Here is a 25337-nt window from a genome sequence, read left to right on the forward strand (position 1 = left end):
TAATTATGGATCAAAGGCCTTAACTTCATTTGGAAGGGCATTAACCGGATACCTTGTGAGTTATCTGGCTAAATGCTATTGAATATGGACCTCAGACTTAGTAGGACTCAGCTTTAATCCATTATCATATAAACAGAAGCCCTCTCTGTCTTTTCCCAAAATAACACGCAATTGGAAATCATCAGCGTCAAGCAAACTGTATATCCATATTCCTTAATAGGATAACATCCTCATCAACCTGGAAAATGGTCAACCTTTCCTTCTCGTCTTACTGGACCTCTCCTCAGCGTTCGACACTGTGAACCATACCTGCCTCATTCAACGTCTAGCAGATATTGGTATAACAGGTTCAGCGCTCAACTGGTTCAAATCTTTCCTTGAAAACAGACAATACAAGGTCAGGATTAACAACAAAGAATCACTCCCTATCAGATCAAAGCTGGGGGTACCTCAAGGATCATCCCTTTCACCAACACTATTCAATATTTATCTCCTTCCACTCTGCCATCTACTATCTAACCTCAAGCTAACACACTTCCTTTACGCGGATGACATTCAGATCCTCATCCCGATAATGGAATCCCTCCACAAAACGTGGTCTTACTGGAACAGCTGCCTTTCGGAAATCAAAAACATGCTAACAAGCCTCAACCTTGTGCTAAATACTAGCAAAACTGAAATCCTCATAATAGCTCCAGACAAGTGCTCTCTATTCAACCCAACTAGTTCCACCCAACTCTCCTTCACATCAATCGACCACACACCACAAGTAAGAGATCTTGGTGTACTTCTGGACAACCAACTCAACTTCACCAAGTTCATAAACAATACTACCAAAGACTGCTTCTTCAAATTGCAAGTCTTAAAAAAAATTAAAACCTCTTCTACACTTCCAAGACTTCTGCTTGGTACTACAATCTATCATCCTCCCTAAACTGGACTATTGCAACTCACTCCTCCTGGGCCTGCCAGCCAACACCATCAAACCACTTCAGATGGTCCAGAACGCGACAGCCAGAATTCTCACTAACACCAAAAAATGGGATCACATCACCCCTATCCTCCAAAATCTTCACTGGCTGCCCATAAAATTTAGGATACAATTTAAATCCCTCATGATGATTCACAAGGCTCTTCACAACATCTCCCCCCTCAACCTATCCTTCCAACTACAGCAACACGTCTCCAACAGACCGATCAGAAGTGCATACCAGAACATGCTTCACACCCAGCCAACAAAAACCTCATTGAGGAAACGAGCTCTGTCCACTGCAGGTCCCCATCTTTGGAACCTGCTCCCACCGGACCTCCGCCAAGAACCATGCCTTCCGACATTCAAAAAGAAGCTAAAGACTTGGCTATTCACTCAAGCTTTCCCTGAGAGCTAAAATCTGGTGAAGCGACAGACGATATACCTACCTCTGTACATATGTTCCTGATTTATGGTTCCTGATTTATGGTTCACAGTTACATTTAATTGAGTTTATGAAAGTTCTTTTTTAATAGTTTTCCTGTATACTTGTGTTAATGTATTCTGCCTTGAGGCGACTGTTTTAATGTATTTCCGCCCTGGAGGCGACTGTTCAGTTCCTTGTAAACCAGTGCGATATGTATTCTTTACAGGAACATCGGTATATAAAAATTAAAAATAAATAAATAAATAAATAAATATAAAGGGAGAAGATAAGATTAAACAGAATAGGAGAAAGGCAGGAAATCTGAAGTACACAACAAGGAGCATATCGTGGAGAAGATGAATAATTTCCTAAAACTACCTTTGGGTTCCTATTTTCCAGGTAAGATGAAAACTATTTAAGACACCCTTCAACAATGCCAACCTCATGGGTTGCCATACCAAATGTCATTGTTACATCCTATAGATTAGATTCCCAACAACATCATTAAGTCTATCCATAATTTTATGTAGTCAATACATTAAGGCGAATAAGATTTCCACACCATAAGATGGATGAAACCCTGACTGACATTTATTTAATACGTTGTTATCCTCTCGATATTGGGCCAGTTTGATAAAATTTACTTTCTCCAAAATTTCTGCAAGAAAGGATGTAGATTAGAAACCTGTCTAAAATTTGCTAGTACTTGTGGCTCAAGATTGGTCTTTAGCAGAAATGTCACCGATGCCTCCTTCAAGGGGGTCAGGAAACAAGGCCTCCCTCAATGATTGATTAACAGTCTTTCCCAAGAATCTGCTTCCACTATTTGAAAAGAAGGCTTAAGCTTTTTTTTCATTTTCTAATTTCCTTCAAATAGACAGAATTTTATTTGTGAAAAATCTGATAAAATCTTCACATTTATCTACTGAACTATCTTGCACCCTCCCTCTAGGCTTAAACTTATAAATTCAGCTCTGGGTAAACACAAACATTTTTAAGTCTATTTACCAAACTATTCAATCAAGAAAGAAAAAAAAAAGTTCTTAGCCTTAGAAATCTCTGCATTATTCATTTACAAATGTGATTTAAATTTCTCCTTAGCCTCTAACTTCTTGGATTTCCTCCTTTAACAAGGCTATTGTACTAATTAAAACCATTTCTGAGATTTGAGGATTTTTGGACAATCTTACAAGCATTGGTCATCACTGGCTCGGATCACTGTAATGCTCTGTATACTGGGGTTTACCAACACCAATGAAAATCTGTGAAAGCAGCACAAAATGCTGCGGCTCGGGTGCTGGTAGGCATGCGACATTGTGCTCACATCTCTCCAGTTTTGTATTCTTTGCATTAGTTACCAATCAACTGGCGCGCAAAGTTCAAGGTCTTAATATTAAGGCACGGGACACTCGATGATAAAATCCCTTACGGTATCTATTCTGTACTATTGATTTATATTCCATCTTGTCCACTGCGGTCCCATGGGAAAAGTGTCCTTGATATACCATCTACACAAACCATGCACTTATGTGAAAGGACATTTGCAGTTGTCATCCCAGCAACGTGGAGCACCTTACCAGATGAGTTAAGGACAGAAACATGCGTAAGCATGTTTAGAAAAATATTAAAGGTGCTTCTTTTACGTGGGCTTTCAGGACTGTTTGTCTTTGCAGTACTGAGAGGGCCAGGAAATGTCTAGTCTCAAGATTGTTTGGATGGTCAAGATAAACTGTACTGGGAAGATTGCATTCATGAAAACATCAAAACTATGACAAACTGTACCCCAGCAAGTAGAGATGATAGAGCGGGAAGTAAATATGCTTAAATAAATAAATCTAATATAAATTGCAAAGATATGTTATAGAGATGTTAGAGAAGTGTCGAGTCTTGAAATCTGAAAACAAATTAACAAAGAGGATTTCATGTGCACTGAGATCTTTATATTGCATTCATTTCTTTATCAATAGCCCTGCAATACACTGAAGCTTTCTACAAGTCTTCATTCTATACAGACCCCTCACAGCAGAGTTTGCACTCACAACTAATGAGGCTAGAGATTTAGGAATTATGTTAGATTCCCAGTTTTCCACGCATATAAACATACGGCTTTACACAAAATGGTGCTGGCAGGCCCTGAGAACCGAGCCATTTTGACATCATGGGACCGGTGTCAGTACCAGCTAGCGCCATTTTGAAGTGATGTCTAAGGGGTAAGATGTGAGTGGGCATCCCTCCTGCTCCTTTCACTAATAGGATCCCCACGAAAGGGGTAGGGAATTTTTTGGAGGATGCAGCAAGTATCTTTTGTTTGCTTTGGTATTTTTTAAATTTTTATTTCATTTTGAGAAATGGCCCGAACTGAAATAGATATAGGGACGGTAACTTTAAAGCATGGATATGGGTGGGCGGCTTCAGTTTTATATCCTACATGCAGGTACACGTGCAAGTTGTAAAATAGGCTGGGTGCTCCTAATTTTAAATGTTATACGTGCACAAGCAGAGAAATGTTGGCTTTGAGATGTGCAAGTGGGGGAATTTTACAATATACACGCAAACAGGATATGTGCATTTTCACCAGCTCGTCCACCAGTTTGCCCAGTCTGCAGTTAGATCCTCAAGACCCACCCTGATTCTTTAGCCCTCACTCCCCCCAGTTAACCCAAACCCCTCAAGCATTTCACAGTTGGCTGGAAATATTTTTATTCAGACTTATTTATTTATTTATTTATTTATTTATTTTTATTTATTTATTTGGAGCTTTTTATATACCGCGGTACGTATAGGTCTACATCACCTCGGTTTACAGTAAACAATAACTTAGCCAAAGGCTTTACAAATAACCGGTTATACAGTAAGAAAACAATAAATAGCAACAGGCTTTACATATAACAGTTAAACATATAACAGTTAAAAGTATGTCAACAATCTAAATAAATAGTTTTTACTGAAATAACAAATTCCCGAGATCAGGATATAGCTTCTGTACATATAATCTTCAATGAAAGTTTAAACTCAGAGTAGTTCAGTCCATTAACTTGTCAAAGGCAAAGTTCGGAATCGTGTCAATACACAGTGTCAAACAATGAGAAGGCGGGGAAAAGGGAAAGAGAGGGAGGGACTTACACCATAAGCATCCATAGCAAAGGTAAAGTTGCGCTGAAATGGACATGGATGCCTGCCCATGCTTGCTCATACATACGCAGATATTTCTAGTTCCTGCCCCAGAACGCCCATGCCCTGCCAACATTCCACCCCTTTTTTTCCACGATGTGAGAAATTCACGCATAAATACTTGTGCGCTTATGTGGCCGGTTTATGAAATCGGGTGGCTGCGAATAAGCGATACATGTGTGTCCATCTCCTGGTTTTGGCACGTTTATTGCTTTTAAAATTTACCTTTAAATGAACCAAACAACGCCCCCCCCCCCCCCCCCCCTAAAAACTGAAACCTAATTTGGAGGACTACACACCCCTATCTTAATCAGAACAAGCCTCCATTGAGCTACAATTTGCAACTATGGATTTTCTGTCATATTTTCTCTCCTCCTCTCAGCTCCCTTGGTCATTACAGTGGCAATCTCAGACAAGCAACAGGGCTCCCTCTGGAATGCTGCAGTAGTGGAACCTAAGCCCAGCCACTAGCTGTTTCCAGTGCACAACGACAGAGACTCCCTCTCTTGACAGCATCCCAAACCCTGGCAGGCTCAGGAAGCAGAAGCCTGCGCCAAGAATGGAACCCAGGTAACTCTGCCTGCTAAGACATAGAACTTACACTGAGCCATCAAGGCAGCCCTACAGTGTAGTTTTGCATGTGTCATCACTCAGGGTTGGAGTTGCTTGTCTCTAGTTGGCTGGTTATTTCATACATCAATAATTACATATAGTAATTACCTTCCTAAATATCTCATTGCAGAAGATAAATAGCTCTTACATTAGGACCCATTTCATTGAAGGGAGTCCCTGAAGTGCTTAAAAACCTCTTGGGGAACCCTCCTGACCCCCACAAGACTTGTCAAAAGTCCCTGGTGGTCCAGCGGGGGTCCGGGAGCGACCTCCTGCACTCGAGCCATCTAGCCTTTTCCCTCACTATGTCACAGGGGCTTTTCCCTCACTATGTCATAGCCTTTTCCCTCACTATGTCACGCCGATAGCCTTTTCCCTCACTATGTCACAGGGGCTATGACAATGGCTCCTACCATGTGACAGGGGCTGACCAATGGCACTGGTAGCCCCTGTGACATAGAAGTTCAAAGGCTGACCAATGGCACCGGTAACCCCTGTGACATAGAAGGTCAAAGGCTATCGGCGCCATTTTGAATGCCGGCAGCCGAGGGTGTGAGTGTAGGAGATGGCTCCCGGACCCCCCGCTGGACCACCAGGGAGTTTTGGTAAGTCTTGGGGGGAGGGGTCAGGAGGGTGGGGGGTTGTAGTTAATTCCGTTTTAGCCGGGAAACGAATACGAATTAATGCATAAACGTATCGGGGGCCCCCCCTTGCCGAATGCAATGTATCTGCCCCCCGACGAATACGAATCCCGAATGCAACGTATGGCGTCCCTCTGCATATCCCTATAGGTGACTACCAATTAAGTAAGAAATCACAGTTCTTAATCCATGATAATACACAAGACTAATTAATTTCTTGGGTACAGCATTTATCCTTTAGATGACTTTAGCCCCTTGATACGGTTGCTTAGGTGGCAACAGGACAGCTAACTCTGAAGTTGAAGGCATAAATACGGGTAGATTTGATACAAACCTGAGCAAGCTCTGGAGAAATGACTAGTGGAAACAATAGTACTTAGTAGTTAAATGAGAAGTCCACTCTGGAGGTTCCAGTGGCTATCTGTAATGCTCCCATCACTGTCTGGCAAACACACATCTAGGGTCTTTGAATTCTTATGAAATGGAGACCTGCTGGAAATACCTTCCCCTAGCAGAAAACATATTTTCATCAAGTCTCCTTCCCTCAGATATGCTGGACCCATGAGATGTTCACGGTATAGACCTCCTGAGTTTCTCATTGGATGAGTGTCGCCCTGGGAAGGGCCTTCCTGAAGAACGGCAATCACTATGCTAGAAGTAGGGTGCTCATACAATTGCTTTTAGAGCATACCCCATCCAAAGAGTTATTAGAGACAGGAGAAAGTTGAGTATGATGCCGAGTTCCTTGGCAAACCCTCTCTGGAGACCCTCTGGCACCATCTCCCAACTGGTCTGAACCAGATATACACAATCTTACAGTATAAGACAGAGTGAAAAGGTTTGAAACAGCAGTGGGTTACCCTTGTTCATATTATGTTTCAGAGGGCAATTTTCATAACAATTTACACAGGTAAATAGGTATTTACCTTAGGAAAATGGCTTGGCTAAATATCACCCTCCTCAAATGTGGCTAGAAGTACATGTGGAATCCATTGCGGCAGATTTTCAAAGGGTTACGCGCGTAATATACATGCGTAACCCTTTAAAAACCCTCCTGCACACGCCGAGTCTATTTTGCATAGGCTTGGCGGCGCGCGCAAGCCCTGGGACGCACGTATGTCCTGGGGCTTTGAAAAAGGGGCGGGAAGGGAGCGATGGTGTGGGCATGGCGCAGGTCCAGGGGTGGTCCGGGGGCGGGACCAAGGCCTCCGGCACAGCGGCTGTGCCGGGGGATGATGCGCCGGCAGCTGGCTGGTGCGCGCAAGATACGCCTGCCAGAGGCAGGCGTAAATACTTGAAATAAGGTAGGGGGGGATTTAGGTAGGGCTGGGGGGTGGGTTAGATAGGGGAAGGGAGGGGAAGGTGAGGGGGAGCGGAAGAAAAGTTCCCTCCGAGGCCGCTCTGATTTCGGAGCGGCCCTGGAGGGAACGGGGAAGCCATCGGGGCTCCCCTAGGGTTCGGCGTTCATAGGGTGCACAAGTGTGCACCCCCTTGCACGCGCCGACCCCAAATTTTATAACATGCGCGCCCTGGTTTAAAAATCTGCCCCATAGTGTATGTACTTTTAGTCATGGGAAAAAGAAGGGTTCCTGTGAGCATGTTTAAACTGGGGGTGCATACATTCAGTTTTCAAAGATACGTGTATTATTTTGCCTTCTCCCCCCTCCCCCCACCAGCCACATAAATAGTCTTGTGAATTGGGAACTGGTTAAAAGGAAACAGAGCATAGGCCTAAATAGTCAGTTTTCCTAATGGCAAAATTTAAATAGTGGAGCGCCCCAGGAATCTATACTGCAGTACTTTTAATATACTCAGCCATGATCTGAAAAGGGGAGCAACAAGAGAGGTGATTACATTTGCAGGTAATACAAAATTATTCAAAGTTGTTAAAATATGAGGGGATTGTGAGGAACTGTAGAAGGATCTTGTGAGATTGGAGGACTGGGGGGTATCTAAATGGCAAATGAAATTTAATGTGGAAAAGTGCAAAGTGATACATATAGGAAAAAAAATCCTATTGCTACACAATGCTGTTTCATATTAGCAGTCACCACCAAGGAAAATGTTGGAGTCATTGTGGAAAATATGTTGAAATCTTCAGCTCAGTGTGCAACAGCAGTCAATAAAAAAGCAAACAGAATTTTAGGAATGAAAAGAAAAGGAATGGATACTACAATGGAAATGCATGTAGTACGGATCACCCCATTTCCAATGAAATAAAGCAAAATTAGAAAATGTACAGAGAAAAGCAACAAATATGATAAAGGGGTTGGAACAGCTCCTTTAAAAAGAAAGGCTAAACAGGTTAGGGCTTTTCGACTTAGAGACGAGGCAGATGAGAGAAGATATGCTATAGTTTTATAAAATCATGAGTGGGTGGAACAGGAAAATAGGGGATGGTTATTTGCCCTGTGAAATAGTTCCAAGACTGGGGGACACCCAATGAAACTAAGAGGTAGCAGATTTAAAACAAATCGAAGAAAGTATTTTTTCACTCAATGTACAGTCAAGTGGTGGAATTTGTTGCCAGAGTTCGTGGTCAAGGTATCTAGCATTGCTGGATTTAAAAGGGGTTTGAACAAGTTCCTGGAGAAATAGTAAATAAACCATTATTTGCCAAGTAAATTTGGGAGAGATATCAATTATCCCTGGGCGTGAGCTACAAGGAATGGATCTACCCTTTGAAATTTGCCAGGTACTCGTAACTCAGATTGGCTACTATCAGAGACAAGATGGCTGGGATTGATGGACCTTTGATCTGACTTAGCATGACAATTCTTATGATTTTATGTTCTTAAAGGGAAAGCATGTGAGTTGTTTCCCTTTGAAAATCTGCATAAAGTGCATGTGTTAAAAGAATCTGCATGGTTTTAACTATGATGTCTATTTGAAAATTGCCCCCTTAAAGTTTGTAGCAAACCTTGCTGACAGAATATGATGGCGAGGACAGAAACATAGAGCATGATGGCTTGCAAAGACCATATGGCCCATCCAGTGTGCCCATCCATATCACTTGCACTGTGAACCTGGAAGATGTAGTAGGCCAGATTGACAAACTAAAGAGTAGCAAATCACCTGGACCGGATGGTATGCATTCTAGGGTACTGAAGGAACTAAAAAATGAAATTTCTGATCTATTACTTAAAATTTGGAACCTATCATTAAAATCCTCCATTGTACTTGAAGACTGGAGAGTGGCCAATGTAACCCCAATATTTAAAAAAGGCTCCAGGGGCGATCCGGGTAACTAAGGACCAGTGAGCCTGACTTCAGAGCCGGGAAAAATAGTGGAAACTATTCTCAAGATCAAAATCGTAGAGCATATAGAAAGACATGGTTTAATGGAACACAGTCATGATGGATTTACCCAAGGGAAGTCTTGCCTAACAGATCTGATTCATTTTTTTGAAGGTTTAATAAATATGTGGATTAAGGTGAACAGGTATATGTAGTGTATTTGGAGTTTCAGAAGGCGCTTGACAAAGTCCCTCATGAGAGGCTTCTAAGAAAACTAAAAAGTCATGGGATAGGAGGCGATGTCCTTTCGTGGATTACAAACTGGTTAAAAGACAGGAAACAGAGAGTAGGATTAAATGGTCAATTTCCTCAGTGGAAAAGGGTAAACAGTGGAGTGCCTCAGGGATCTGTACTTGGACCGGTGCTTTTCAATATATACATATATATATATAAAAGATCTGGAAAGGAATATGACGAGTGAGGTTATCAAATTTGCGGATGATACAAAATTATTCAGAGTAGTTAAATCACAAGCAGATTGTGATACATTACAGGAAGACCTTGCAAGACTGGAAGATTGGGCATCCAAATGGCAGATGAAATTTAATGTGGACAAGTGCAAGGTGTTGCATATAGGGAAAAATAACCATTGCTGTAGTTACACGATGTTAGGTTCCATATTAGGAGCTACCACCCAGGAAAAAGATCTAGGCATCATAGTGGATAATACTTTAAAATCGTCTGCTCAGTGTGCTGCAGTCAAAAAAGCTGCAGTCAAAAAAGCAAACAGAATGTTAGGAATTATTAGGAAGGGAATGGTTAATAAAATGATTAATAATATCGCTCCATGGTGAGACGGCACCTTGAATACTGTGTACAATTCTGGTCGCCACATCTCAAAAAAGATAAAGTTGCGATGGAGAAGGTACAGAGAAGGGCAACCAAAATGATAAAGGGGATGGAACAGCTCCCCTGTGAGGAAAGGCTGAAGAGGTTAGGGCTGTTCAGCTTGGAGAAGAGGCAGCTGAGGGGGGATATGATAGAGGTCTTTAAGATCATGAGAGGTCTTCAACGAGTAGATGTGAATTGGTTATTTACTCTTTCAGATAATAGAAAGACTAGGGGGTACTCCATGAAGTTAGCGTGTGGCACATTTAAGACTAATCGGAGAAAATTCTTTTTCACTCAATGCACAATAAAGCTCTGGAATTTATTGCCAGAGGATGTGGTTAGTGCAGTTAGTGTAGCTGGGTTTAAAAAAGAATTGGATAAGTTCTTGGAGGAGAAGTCCATTAATTGTTATTAATCAAGTTTACTTAGGGGCCGATTTTAATTCCTACGCACGTGGGGTACATTTGTGCGCGCTACCTGGCGCGCACAAATGTACACCCGATTTTATAACATGCGCGCGCTGCCACGCGTATGTTATAAAATACGGGGACGGCGCACGCAAGGGCATGTACACTTGTGGTTGCCGAGCCCAAGGGGAGCCCCGATGGCTTTCCCCAATTCCTTCCAAGGCCGCTCCAAAATCGGAGCGGCCTTGGAGGGAACTTTTTTTTAGCTCCCCCCCCCACCTTCTCCTCCCTTCCCCTATCTAACCCACCCCCCCAGCCCTACCTAAATCCCCCCCCCCACCTTATTTCTTCGAGTTACGCCTGCCTCTGGCGCCAACCCCCGGCACAGGCCGCTGTGCTGGAGGACTCGGGACTGACCCTGGACCGCTGCCATGCCCCCGGACTGCCACCATGCCCCCGCCCACCCATTTTTGAAAGCCCTGCGACATACGTGCGTCCCGAGGCTTGCACGCGTTGCCGAGCCTATGCAAAATAGGCTCGGTGCATGCAGAGGTAGGTTTTCGGGGGTTACGCGCATAACTTACGTGCATAACCCTTTGAAAATCTACCCCTTAGGGAATAGCCACTGCTATTAATTGCATCAGTAGCATGGGATCTTCTTGGTGTTTGGGTAATTGTCAGGTTCTTGTGGCCTAGTTTGGCCTCTTTTGGAAACAGGATGCTGGGCTTGATGGACCCTTGGTCTGACCCAACATGGCAATTTCTTATGTTCTTATGTTCCTTTTGCACCCTCAGAAATACTCTGTACTTGTCCCATGCTTTCCTGAATTTTAGTACCATTCTTGTTTCACCATCTCCACTTAGAGGCTGTCCCATGTCCACCATCCTTTCTGTGAAGAAATATCTCCTCAGATTTCTCCTGAGGCTACTCTCTTTCAACCTCATTCCATTACCCTTGTTATAAAGCCTCCTTTCCATTAAAAGAGGCCTGCTTCCTGAACATTTATTACTTTGAGGTACTCAAATGTCTCTATGATATCTCCCATTTTCCTTCCTGCCTTCAGGGTATGCATGTTTAGGTCTTTAAGTCTGTCCCCATATAGTTTATGATGTAGACTGGGCCATTTTGTACCTTGCAGATTCTGAGGAGATTGCTCATAGTGGTCTGGGGCAATAAATTATCACTGGCAGTGTAACTAATGGATAGTGTGAAAAATTAAACTTAAATTAAAATGGAAACAATTATAAAGAGTTTATTAGTGCTTCTCAGGGGCCATTAGGCAACAGGAAGACTAAATCCTTCTACAAAGAGGTCCATATTCAAAGGGAATTGTCCAGGTAATGATATAAAGCTGCACTAGAACATTTCCCCTTTCTCACCAGCTAAGTTTCACCTGGGCATCTTCTCATCTAGGTAAAATGTAGGCAGGTTAAAAGAGGGAAAGTGCGTGTGGAGTGGAAGGGAGGACTCATTCCGGTGTAGGCTTAACTTATTTGAATAGGTCTGATAAGGAAAAAACAGTGTCCTAAATGTATCCGGGTAACTTGAGGTGATTACATTCAATGGCAGATATACTTAAGTTAGTCCCGCTGAATTTCTAGTCTAAACATAGCTAGCGAAATTCCCATTTCTCACATTTCTGAATATGAACATTGGAGCTTCTTTTGTCTGTTTCTCTGTTTCTCACTCTGTGTATATGCTCTCTCTCTTTCTCTCTCTCTCTCTATATATATATATTTTTGCACTCTTCAGTGTGTTTGTCGACCCTCGCTCTCTGCATAAGGATGTGGAATCTTACTTTCAAAAGAGCTTCTAATATTGTTTGTCTACTGCAAAATTCCTTTACTGTGTAAACACAGCTCTTACTAATATCAGAATTACCAGAAAGTCTGACAAACTCCTGCAACACTCACTCAGCTTTTCTAAACAAGAAAGCCTGGGATGGCCCCAATTTATGCTGACCCCTAATAACTCAAGCTCCTGCTTCTAGGGGGGCCCCTGGTATACTGACTCCCAGTACCTCTGAGGAGAGCCCTCAGTCTGACTTACAAGCACTTACCTCTGAGGAGGGCCCTCACTCCGACTTACATCTACGGTTGCTGTTGAATGCTTCCCACCAGTTAACAGCTCGGAGTTCACTATCCACTGCGGGTCCCTTGATTTCGTGTTCAAGAGGTTTACTCCCTTCTTTGCCTTCACCCTGCACAGTGAGGAGAAAAAAGGGGCAAAATAAGACGGCGTCATTGCATTCCAGGCCTCAGCTTTATATCTTAACTGACTGGAGGAGGAGTGTGCAATCACAAGATGTTAAAGCACATTGTCTTCCTTTTTTCTCGACCTGGTAGTTTTCTCCTCTTTCTTTGGGTTCCCAGCTCAGTTGAAACAAGGGGCTGGGATCTTTAACTATGAACCTTCGTTCCCAACTACATTGGGATTTTTTTTTTTTTCCCCTATTTTATACCCCTCTCAAACTTGCTGCGATGACTGGATAAAAGTGACAATCCTCGGCCAAAGGGCCCATGTGCCAAGGCTCCTTCTGAAACCCTGTGCTCATGAGCCCTAATTCCAGGCACTAAGTGTTACCGTTGTACAGTGGCCATGACTCCCTCCCACCAAAGGCTGGCAACGCTGCCTTCTCTGCCACGGACAGCCGAGGGCACAGAAAACGTGGGCCAGGAATAGAACAATACCCCTATGATAAGGGAGTATGATTGGGGAAGGATATAGATGACTAGGCTAGAGTTATTTATTTACTTATATGTTTGGCTCAGGGCCTGTGATCCTATTCTGTGTCAGATAGTCACCAGCTTGTCACATACAGTGAATCCCACCACAGACCACTGATAAGGGAAGCACTGCACCCTCACCAGAACTCTGCCATTCTTCAACTTCATGGCATAAATACAACTTGATTTCACTTTGTCCTCTTTCTCAGCTATCCAAAAGAGAGCCAAACAGCTGCCTTCTATTTCTAGCAGCTTCCAGAGAAGAAAAACACACAACATCTGTTCTGGACTTCAGCCCAGATGCAACATCTGGTTGATTCTTTTGATTCCCCACAAGGCCATCAAACAGAATGGGATCAAACACAACATGTATCATGTCAGAGGTAGTAAAATTACCATGGTGATTTTAGTACAATTTAGATTTAGCCATTTATTAACTAAACCTTTGGTATGCATTCCAATCACAGAATAACTTCAGAAGTATTGTTCTTATATCAGATAAACAAGGCTGATTAATTATTTAATCTTAAATAAAGTATAGCAGTAGAAATTTACCCAAAATTAATTACACAATTAATCTACAGCATAAATAAATAAAACACAAGGAAATGAAAACAAAAGAGGTCAATATTCAGTAAGCCTTTGAGTGCAGAGTTTGCCTGGATAAAGCTACCTGGATACCTTTATTGAACATTCAGCAGAACTTATTCGGAAAAGTGGTCCCACTGAATAAACTTGGCTAAAGAGACCCAGATAACATTATCCACTCAATGGCTTACTGAACATATAAAATTAAAAAAACAACTAGCGGACTGAGCAGCGAGTAATGTCCTCCCATCCCACCCCCCAATGTCGTTTAAAATTGTAGTGTAGGCTAAGCAGCCCCCTCTCACCCCGCAATATCTTAAAAAATTGTTAGGCCTAGTGTTGCCGATACCCCTCCTCCCTCCCACCCTCTATCTTTAAAAAAAAACCCAGTGGCCAAAAAATCCTACAAACGGTGTCTCCAAAACAGAGCGGGAGATGGAGAAGGTTCCTATCTTCTCCCGCTCTGCTGAATATGAAGAGCTGACGCAGCTGGGGAGGTACAAGCACTTAGGATTAATTGATTCGCTTGGCTCCTGGGTAAAGCATCCAATCCCTGTTCAGAACTCAGTACTGACCGGGGATTGGCTGCTTCCCTGTTGTTGAGTGCGGAAGGAGGACTGACCTCTTCACAGACAGGAACAGACCTATTCCCATTCGGCATTTACTGGCAGGTAACCCCAGTAGTGACGGATTTAGGGTTTTGCCACCCCCCCCCCCCCAGGCGATGTTGGTGCTGTGGTGTGGTGTGGCGCCCCACCACAACCATAAGGTCAGACAACAGGGAGCAGAAGGTCTAAGGCACAGCCCCCACAGTTTCCTGCGGTGTCTCAAGGCTAGATTCCGTGGCGAAAATAAGAAAAATCTGAAGCACACTGGAAAACATTTCCATCTTTTATATTATAAAACTAAAGTAATTTTCCAACCTTGCTTGTGTCTCTATAATTTTTTTTTTTAATTGGATGAGGAAAAGAGATCTCAAGCATCAGTAGAGAGATGAGATCTCAGGGATGGAGAGAGCAAAAGGAGAGGGAGAGGATCAGGAATAGGGAGGAGAGAAGGCGAGAAAGTGAGAGTTACTGGTGATTCAATTATTAGGAATGTAGATAGCTGGGTGGCTGGTGGCCGTGAGGATTGCCTGGTAACATGCCTACCTGGTGCGAAGGTGGCGGACCTCACGCGTCACCTAGATAGGATTTTAGACAGTGCTGGGGAGGAGCCGGTTGTCGTGGTAAATGTGGGCACCAACGACATAGGAAAATGTGGGAGGGAGGTTCTGGAAGCCAAATTTAGGCTCTTAGGTACAAAGCTTAAATCCAGAACCTCCAGGGTAGCATTCTCTGAAATGCTCCCTGTTCCACGCGCAGGTCACCAGAGGCAGGCAGAGCTCCGGAGTCTCAATGCGTGGATGAGACGATGGTGCAAGGAAGAGGGATTCAGTTTTGTTAGGAACTGGGGAATCTTTTGGGGAAGGGGGAGTCTCTTCCGAAGGGATGGGCTCCACCTTAACCAGGGTGGAACCAGACTGCTGGCGCTAACCTTTAAAAAGGAGATACAGCAGCTTTTAAACTAGAACAAAGGGGAAAGCCGACAGTCGCTCAGCAGCGCATGGTTCGGAGAGAGGTATCCTTAAAGGATACTAATGATGCAATAGAATTAGGGCATCCCGACAGTGAGGTTCCAATAATTAGAAAAGCAGTCCAAGTGCCTGTAACTAAAAACTCACCTGAGCTAAAAAATTCAAACTTATTCCTATCAATTAAAAAGCAGAATGAAAATACAAACAAAAAACAAACTTTGAAATGTTTGTATGCTAATGCCAGAAGTCTAAGAAGTAAGATGGGAGAATTAGAATGTATAGCAGTGAATGATAACATAGACTTAATTGGCATCTCAGAGACATGGTGGAAAGAGGATAACCAATGGGACAGTGCTATACCGGGGTACAAATTATATCGCAATGACAGAGAGGAGCACTCGGGAGGAGGTGTGGCACTTTATGTCCAGGATGGCATAGAGTCCAACAGGATAAACATCCTGCATGAGACTAAATACAAAATTGAATCTTTATGGGTAGAAATCCCTTGTGTGTCAGGGAAGATTATAGTGATAGGGGTATACTACCGTCCACCTTGTCAAGATGGTGAGACGGACAGTGAAATGCTAAGAGAAATTAGGGAAGCTAACCAAATTGGTAGTGCAGTAATAATGGGAGACTTCAATTACCCCAATATAGATTGGGTAAATGTATCATCGGGTCACGCTAGAGAGATAACGTTCCTGGATGGAATAAATGATAGCTTTATGGAGCAATTGGTTCAGGAACCGATGAGAGAGGGAGCAATTTTAGATCTAATTCTTAGTGGAGCACAGGACTTGGTGAGAGAGGTAACGGTGGTGGGGCCGCTTGGCAATAGTGATCATAATATGATCAAATTTGATTTAATGACTGGAAGAGGAACAGTGTGCAAATCCAAGGCTCTCGTGCTAAACTTTCAAAAGGGAAACTTTGATAAAATGAGAAAAATTGTTAGAAAAAAACTGAAAGGAGCAGCTACAAAGTAAAAAATGTCCAAGAGGCGAGGTCATTGTTAAAAAATACCATTCTAGAAGCACAGTCTAGATGTATTCCAAACAGACAAAAGAGTTTCATGAAACGTATTGAAAGACAGCAGAAAAGACCAGACTGGTCCATCCACTTTGCCCAGTGGAGATTCTTCCATTTTGGGTAGATAAAGCATACAATGCCCATATGCAACCCAACACCAGTTCTCCCCACCCCTCCCTACCCAATATCTTTTATTTAAACTCTCTACCCTTTTCCTACCACTTCCCTCCACAGCAGCCCCATATGCCCAGGATTCGTTAAAGTACTGGCCTCCACCACCTCCACTGGGGGGACATTTCAGACCTTGTTATCTTTGCTTTGATTCTTGCAATACTGACATTTAATCCAACACACAGGTCACCTCCGTGTGATAGCACCAAGGTTTGTTACAAGGTTTTACAGCCACCAATACCAGTAAGGCCATTGTCTAAAAGATCTGGCCTCCCTAGATAGGATTTAACATATAGGATTTAACCCTGGTCATTCCATGCAGGTGACCCCAGCCTTCCTAGAAAGGTGATAAAGTCATACCACAAGTTACCCAGGTCCAGAAAGGAGGCTTTTTACAAAGTGTAGAACAAGAGACTTGCAGAGAGTGATGTAGGCTAATAACGTAAGGGGCCTTAAAGCTGAGCTTCCCCCTACAAGGGATCCTGGACTCTCAGAAAGCTACCTGGGTGTACAGAACTATGCAATTAGGGTCCACTCTTTTTGATGTGGGCTTTAGGGTTTAATAGCAGGGGGTTCCCACCTAGGGGTTACACTAAATACACAGAAATATTTCTGTATAAGAACGTCATTCATAGCCAGTTGCATTCAAACAGTCACCAATACTGTTTCCAGACACTCCACAAACACAAAATAGATATTTCCCATCCTCCTCCCATAAATCCTAAGCAGAGACCTTCATTTTCAGTTTTTATTTTATTTTTTTCCTGGGAATTTCAATGTTATAACAAAAAAAATCAGTGGAAAAAAATGACTTTTCCACTGATTTTTCTCCTGTGTGTTATAACAAAGTTATTTTTCCACTCATTTTTATAACATTGAAAATCCCAGGAAAAATAAAATAAGAACTGAAAACAAAGGTTCCTAATCATCATAAGATAGATCTAAAAATCCTAAAACAAGAGCCATCACCCATTAATAGGCATTAGATTCAGAAGCTAACATCCAAGCCTTTACTAACTCCTTTAAAAGCTAGGTAATCCTTCATAACTCTTAACTCCTTAGAAATTGAATGAATTCCACAAATGTGTACTAGCTAAATGCCGCCGTCTTCTGAATATTTCTGGCCACTTATCCAGCAAAATTTTTAGGAGAATGACTCATCCGGCATTCTGGGGCAGAGTTAAGTGATCCAGATACGTTATCCTGCTAACTCTCATGACTTAACTGGCTAACTCTGGATAAAGTGATCGGGCTGCCTGTAAGATAGTCAGGTATACTCAATGATGTGGCTGCAGCGGCGACGCTGAATATCCCACCAAATAAGTTTATCAGGCTAATTTTTCAAGTCAGCCAGTGGCTGAATATTGCCCCTTTAGTCCAAGTATTAACAGTAACATCACCCCCTTAGCTATCACCTTCCCTTTTTGCTTTATTTCCCCCTCATGGTTCATGCCTTCAGTGATGAAATGAAGAGGTTCAGCATGGTGGTTAGGGAGCTGATCGATGAGTCAAGAGATCTCCCGAGACACAAGCCTGAACTCCCCTTCTGCCAGTGATTGCCTTCACAAGGCAGAGAAAATCACTATTACTTTGTGCTTCTGACTATGGGAATAATCATTACTGCACTTTCTTTCTTCCCCACCTGTTTAGAAGCTGTCATGCAGCCAGTGAGGTGCTGCGCATTTAGATCTAAAGTGTTAAATTGTCAAGCAATGCTGGGATTCTGTTTGGATGAGATATGCTACATGAATGACAATCATGATTAATAGTAGCCCCACTGCATTTGTTCTGGGCCTACTATCTCTCTGTTAAAATAGGGAGGCCAAAAATATATATAACATACTCCAGGTGGGACCAGAGTAGAATCTGCCCACACGCTAGAACAGCAGAATACATGTCTAGAATCATTTTAATGCATTCCATTATCATTATCATGTTATTTCTATAGCACCTTTCTTTTCGATGCACGATAGAGTGAGTGCTTGACAGTACAGTTCAGAAGCAGGAGAGCTGCAGCAACAGTAATCACAGGAGAAATGAAACAACATTCCTTTTAACAAAAAGCAAAACAAAAAATAAATATTTCTTTTATTTCTGCAGTTTCTTGGCTACCCTGTATGTATATTACAAGCACCTAGCCTATGTTGGGGGTACATCGTTTACCACCTGACCCATGTGGACTTCTAAGTTTCGTGGTCCTTAGGGAGGGTAATTTTATAACTACCCAAATAGGGCTAAAGACTGCTTTTTAAAGTGGACTTACGCGCAAAAGTTTGCTTGGAAAATTTGCGGGCCCGCGCATGGACATGCACGCACCAAGCTGCACCTGCAAGTGAGCAAGGTGTAACTTTGTACACGTCCATTTACATGCACACTTTCAAAAAGCAAAAGCATATGCAGAAATCCTTTCCCCACCTAAACTCAGTACGCACCCTCCCCCCCCCCGGAGGAACATCTGTCTCAACTGCGGAGAAGGTACATGTGAAATCAGATGTGTGAATGTTTTACACGGAGAAATCTCCAAGTTGATTTTCAAACCACAATTTACGCACATAAAACAAGGTTTTATGCATGGAAAGTGCAAAGAGCTGGATGAAGATAGCGAGAGGTAAGAAATGGATATGGATAAAATGGAGGAGGGTCATCCATTTTAACCAAAAAATGGGATTTTGTTGCAGGGATCTTTGTAAATATGCTCTGCAGATTGCAGAAAACCCCTAAGTTTGAGGCTAAATAGTATAACCTTTTCCTGGAAGTGACTCTCCCACACCCCTATAAACGGGAGAGGGTCAATTTTCAACGAGTAGCTGAGCAGCAAAAAGAATCAGTTGATTTTGAATCTTCCGGAGAGATAACCTTGATAGTAGCAGAGACGGCGGCTGGTGGCTTCATATAGTGTCTATACTATAAACTAACAGATTTGAGGCACAAGCTTTTGAGGACAAGAGCCCATTTCTGACCAAGTGGACTCTTAACCCTAAAAGCTAATTCCTCAATAAGTTTGTTAATTTTAACTGGTTATCTTTACGTGACAGGGTTTCAAACTTATGTCACTGCTTCCATGAGCCTGCCCTTTCTCCAGAGTTTTGACAGGGGTAGATCCACACTCATTCAGGAGGATAATCAAAGGAAGGGTTGGTGCCTGAGAGAAAGGACAGGGCCTGGCACTTGCCGTCTCTTCCCCTTTTAGATGAGGTTACTTTGCAATCAGAGGACTGGACTGTGGCAGTAACCGTTTGAATGCCATCCGACTCTGCACACTGATGACACAAGAGTAATGTACATTGGGCTCAAGAAGATAGTGAGCAGCCTTTCTTGGCTTGTCACAGGGTCTCAGTAACATGTGACGTGCTACTGAGACCAATGAGATCACCATTTCCCAAGCCAGTGGATCATAGAAATTTTGCAGGCAGCCAGAGTGTCTCTGCGTATAAAGAAAGCAAACCAATTGAGTCTGGCTCCCAGGAGCTGATAACATAAAGCAAGGACTGATGGGATGCCTGTGATAGGAAGTTATACAGGACTACCAGTTTGGTGCCAAACCATAAAAACAGTCCAGAGCAGCCCCAGGATAGTTCCTTTTGCAGTCTGAGGCAGGAAGGAGGAGGTTTAGAGCAGCCCTTGTGGAGCAGTCCCCAGACGAAAGACACCCCAGTGTTGCGAGACTCTATGAAAGACTGGTGTGAAGAAAAAAATCAGGAATCCAGATTGCCACAAAGAGAGAGAGAGAGACATACAATCCTAAGGCTAGATTCTCTAGCCTCCCTCTAAATCCTGCTTGGCAGTACAGCCCTTGGGATCCTGCCAGGTATTTGTGACCTGGTTTGGCTACTGTTGGAGACAGGATACTGGGCTTGATGGACCTTTGGTCTGACCCAGTATGACATATCTTATCTACTTAAGCAGGAGAGCACTTGCCTGCAGGTAAATCAAGACTGAAGAAAATGTTTATCCCAAAGCTTCAAGGAGAGTTGTAGTTCCTCCACTGTGGTGTTACCCCATATACTGTGCATTTCTTTTGTGAATGTACACTATTATTATTATTATTATTATTATTAAAACTTATAACCCATTAGCTCTAAAGTTCACAGAAGGGTACACTGGAGACATTCATAATAAAAGCAATTACAAACCAAAATACAAAAATAAAAACATGCAGAACAGGACTGGCAAACACCTTCACATCTGATCTAAACAATACATTTCTAAGGGTTGCTTTTCTCCCTTATCAATTGTTTAGCCTTTTCCCAGTTATAAGAGTTATAAGTTATTGCCTTTCTGAGACCAGCCCTATGATTCTTCTCCACCTAGAGTGTTAGGATTGGTCAAGCTCCCCATATATATATAAACTGCATGTGCAATGTGCGAGCTGTTTCCTGAGTTTTGAAGAATGATGAGGAATGGTTTGGGCAGACATACAGACACCCCCGCTCACACACACATCACCTTTCCCTGGCCCACCCCACACACGCACTTATAATACATGCATTTACACTGAAATATGTTGCATGACAGAATTCCAATCAAAACACAGAGCAAAACTGGAATTGCCAAATCCAAGAATAAACAAAATATTCAAGCACATTTTTTTTTTTTTTAGTAAACCATCTGAAAAACACTTTTAACAGATACTCACTTGGGAGAAACAGTATCAGATACTTTAGTGCTCGTGAGTTTTAATCTACAGGCTCTTGCCCGCAGTGGGTTTCAACCAGTATCATCAACCAAGCAATTTATTCACGTCTTGTACCATTCCCAAAGCTTATCTTTTCTAAAACCATTATTCCTTTATTATACAAATTTCTGAAATAAGTCTTAAAAGCTACTTAAGCTTTCTGATTCCCGCTCTTCACATATTAAGCTAAATCCCAACATGGACAAATGTTTCGGCATCCTATGACGCCTGCATCAGGAGAAACTGTGTAAAGTTCCTCTAGAAATCAACCTCTGCAGGCACAATATAATTCAAAAAAATGGCGTCAGAAACCAGACACACACCTACATGTTCAAGGCGAAAGGGATTCCCTGTAATCAGCCACTGTGCCTCCTGACTTAAGTATTCTGGCCTACGCAGCTGGCTGCCACTGCTCCACCTACTGGTGCCATGGTCCCCATTCCATGCTTCTTCAGACCGTGCCAGCCTGCCTCAAGTCCTTTTTTCTAACCCCGCGGGGCCGCTGCTGCTCACAGCAAGTGGGAGCACTAGGTTACCGCCCCCAATCTTCTGGCGCTCTAGGTGGCCACCTAGTCTGCCTAATGCTTCCACCAGCCCTAGTTTTTGGTTGTTCCCCAAATTAAGCCCTCACAGCCTATTCCAGAGGGGAAGGGTTCTGCCCTGCTTGCCAGTTGCCTTCACAGACCAGGAAGGGGAACTTTCCAATGGCGAAAAGAAGAGAATAAGAGAGGTTTGGCTTTTAAGAGAGTTGGGTTTTTGTTCTGACCTACTTTCAGCTCAGAAGGACTGTTGTTCCCTTGCCTGAGGGGATTGGTATGGCAGACCCCCTTGGTCCACCACTAGATGGCCCTAGAATCCTGCCCATTAGTAAGAACAGCTTAGTGGGTTTTTCCATTCCATTTCAGTCTCTCCTATGAAGTTGTCTTTGATTGGCTATCCCTAGGGCCCTAGGGGAAGTTAGTGGTATAGAAAGCATGGTCATTTTGAGTTGGCTCTTGAAGAGTAAGGAGCTATGTTTCCCTTTTCCCTGCTGAGTTTGGGTCCACAAACCCAACTTGGAGTTTTTCCTGCATTTAGAGGAGATTCCTCATCAGTACAGTCCCTGTCTGAGAGGATCTACCTCAGATTTTTGAAGAAGATATTCATTTTTCAGGATTTTTATTGTCTTTTCTCATTCTGTGGAACACCCTGTACCCTTTGGAAAGGGACAAACCCCAATCCAGAGAGCAGAGACTGGAGACCTGTGAGACTGGAGACTCACTAGAGGAAGCAAGGCCAATGACAGCATTACCCAGTGTGGGAAGTTTTGGATTTGGAGTAATTTGGATTTTTTTCCCTTTTGGTTAGCATGGATTGGAATCAGTTATGTAAGAACTTGGTTGAAGACTGGAAACATCAGACTTTTCCCACCAGAGAAGTCACATAGATTTGAAAGACAAATGCTGGATGAACATCAATGTCTGCAGACTCCCAACCAAATTTTCACCACACCCCCCCTCAAGGAACCAGGTTACAGGCTGCGGGCAAGACACAGAGCTTTGTACTCAGGTAGGATTTTTGCATGCTTTTGGGGTTCCCCAGTAAGATTCCCCTACACATGGGGCTGTTTGTGCACTGATGACTAAAAAGTGGCAAGCTTCCCCCCAGGAACTAGAGAGATAGACACGAGCACCCCAGCGGAGAGATTATGTAAATAATTTTAATGTACAGTTTCAGTTGTGGACAGTATACTGGACTATGATTGACATTTTGGAAATATTCAGTAAATAAGAACAATAAGAACATGATACCATCGCCAAAATAAGAACATGATACCATCGCCAAAACCTTGACTGACATCATCAATTGTTCCTTAGCCCAAGGAGTTTATCCAGATGACCTGAAAATTGCCTCTATCAAACCTTTACTAAAAAAACCTAATCTAAATCCTAAAGAGCCCTCCAACTTCCGCCCAATCTCCAACCTCCCTTTTATAGCTAAGGTTACGGAAAAATTAGTCAACACCAGATTATCTGAATACCTCGATGATCACAAGATTTTATTCCCCACTCAATACGGCTTCCGGAAATCCTTAAGTACAGAATCACTTCTCATATCTCTGACAGATTACCTCATCATGGGCCTCGACAAAGGTCACGCCTACCTGCTGATACTCCTTGACCTATCGGCAGCCTTTGATACCGTGAATCACTCCCATCTCATAAATCAACTAGCGAACATCGGAATAACAGGCTCTGCACTAGACTGGTTCAAATCATTCCTGGGAAACAGAGGATATAAAGTCAAAATACATAACAAAGAATCACAGTTCTATCCTTCCACTCTGGGAGTTCCTCAGGGCTCCTCTCTTTCCCCCACGCTCTTCAATATTTACCTCTTACCCCTATGTCAACTATTAACCAATCTGAACCTCAAATACTTTCTATACGCAGATGACGTCCAGATTGTCATCCCTATCAAAGAATCCCTTATTAAAACTATTAAAATCTGGGAAAATTGCCTTCAAAATATTGACAACCTCCTCTCCAGTCTAAATCTAATCTTAAATTCTGCAAAAACTGAACTCATCATAATTTCCCCCGAAAACAGTTATCTCACCGCAAATCCTCCATCCGGCTTTCAAACATCACACGTAAGAGACCTAGGAGCCATCATTGATAATCGGCTAAATCTTAAATCTTTCATTAATCAAACCACTAAAGACTGCTTTCATAAACTGCACGTCTTAAAAAGAATTAAACCACTTTTCCATTTCCACGACTACAGAACAGTTCTGCAATCAATAATCTTCTCTAAGTTAGATTATTGTAATTCCATTCTATTAGGTCTCCCATCTTCTCATACTAAACCTCTCCAGATGGTTCAGAACACGGCGGCCAGAATTTTGACAAACACAAGAAGAAGAGAACACATATCTCCGATTCTCAAAGACCTACATTGGCTGCCAGTGCACTATAGAATCTTATACAAGTCCATCACCATCATCTACAAAGCATTCCATCAACTCTCTCCGCTTAACCTCCAAATACCATTTAAAAAATATACCTCTACCAGACCTATCAGAGAGTCATACAGAGATTCACTACAGGTTCCACCTGCCAAAACCTTTCACCATACAACGCTCAGAGACAGGGCTTTCTCTGCAGCAGGACCTACCTTGTGGAACTCCATCCCACCAGAACTGAGACAGGAACCCTGCCTTCCTACATTCAGAAAAAGACTCAAAACCTGGTTATTTATGAAAGCCTTTCCAGACACAAATTGAACTTTCTCTCAACCAAATCAACTAAGACCTCCCCTCAGGGCAAACATAAACTCTAACAACTCCATAATGTTATTTCTCATTAAATGAGCAGGTTTTTTATGTTGCTTTTATTATATACGGTATATTATATATGGTATATTATATATACGGTATGTTATATATTATATATTATATTTTATTATATTATATAAATTTATTATATACGGTATATTACCTTGTTACTCTTTTTATCACATTGTTAATTTTCTATCGCTTTCCTTACTTTCCAAGTTACTTTATGTCCCTGTTTTATTGTAACTGCTATTTCTTCTTATATCACATGTTAATGTTCTAAGTTTTTCTCCTCTTGTCACACCCTGTTAATTGTAAACCGACATGATGCGACTCCCATCGCGAATGCCGGTATATAAAAAATTAAAATAAATAAAAATAAATAAATGTCATACTGGGTCAGACCAAGGGTCCATCAAGCCCAGCATCCTGTCTCCTACAGTGGCCAATCCAGGCTCTAAGTACCTGGCAAGTACCCAAAAACTAAGTCTATTCCATGCTACTGATACTAGTAATAGCAGTAGCTATTTTCTAAGTCAACTTGATTAATAGCCGGTAATGGACTTCTCCTCCAAGAACTTATCTAACCTATTTTAAACCCAGCTACACTAAATGCACTAACCACATCCCCTAGCAACAAATTCCAGAGTTTAATTATGCGTTGTGGGAAAAAGAACTTTCTTCAATTAGTTTTAAATGTGCTACATGCTAACTTCATAGAGTGTCCCCTAGTCCTTTTATTATCCGAAACAATAAATAACCAATGACATTTACCCATTCTAGGCCTCTCATATCCCGCCTCAGCCATCTCTTTTCCTAGCTGAACAGTCCTAACCTCTTTAGTCTTTCCTCATAGGGGAGCTGTTCCATCCCCTTTATCATTTTGGTTGCCTTTCTCT

At 42.4% G+C, this 25337-nt stretch overlaps 1 protein-coding gene across 1 annotated transcript in view; it reads right to left on the reverse strand.

Annotated features, from left to right (window-relative positions):
* TMEM132E (transmembrane protein 132E) overlaps nt 1-25337 on the reverse strand; it is a 1436548-nt gene that overhangs the window by 329844 nt on the left and 1081367 nt on the right. Inside the window, exon 3 of the mRNA XM_029613101.1 lies at nt 12417-12557. Within this exon, the coding sequence (XP_029468961.1) occupies nt 12417-12557 (141 nt within the window). The remainder of the gene's footprint in view (nt 1-12416; nt 12558-25337) is intronic.

The sequence above is a fragment of the Rhinatrema bivittatum genome, chromosome 8, assembly GCF_901001135.1.
Source record: "Rhinatrema bivittatum chromosome 8, aRhiBiv1.1, whole genome shotgun sequence".
Classification (NCBI taxonomy): Eukaryota; Metazoa; Chordata; class Amphibia; order Gymnophiona; family Rhinatrematidae; genus Rhinatrema; species Rhinatrema bivittatum.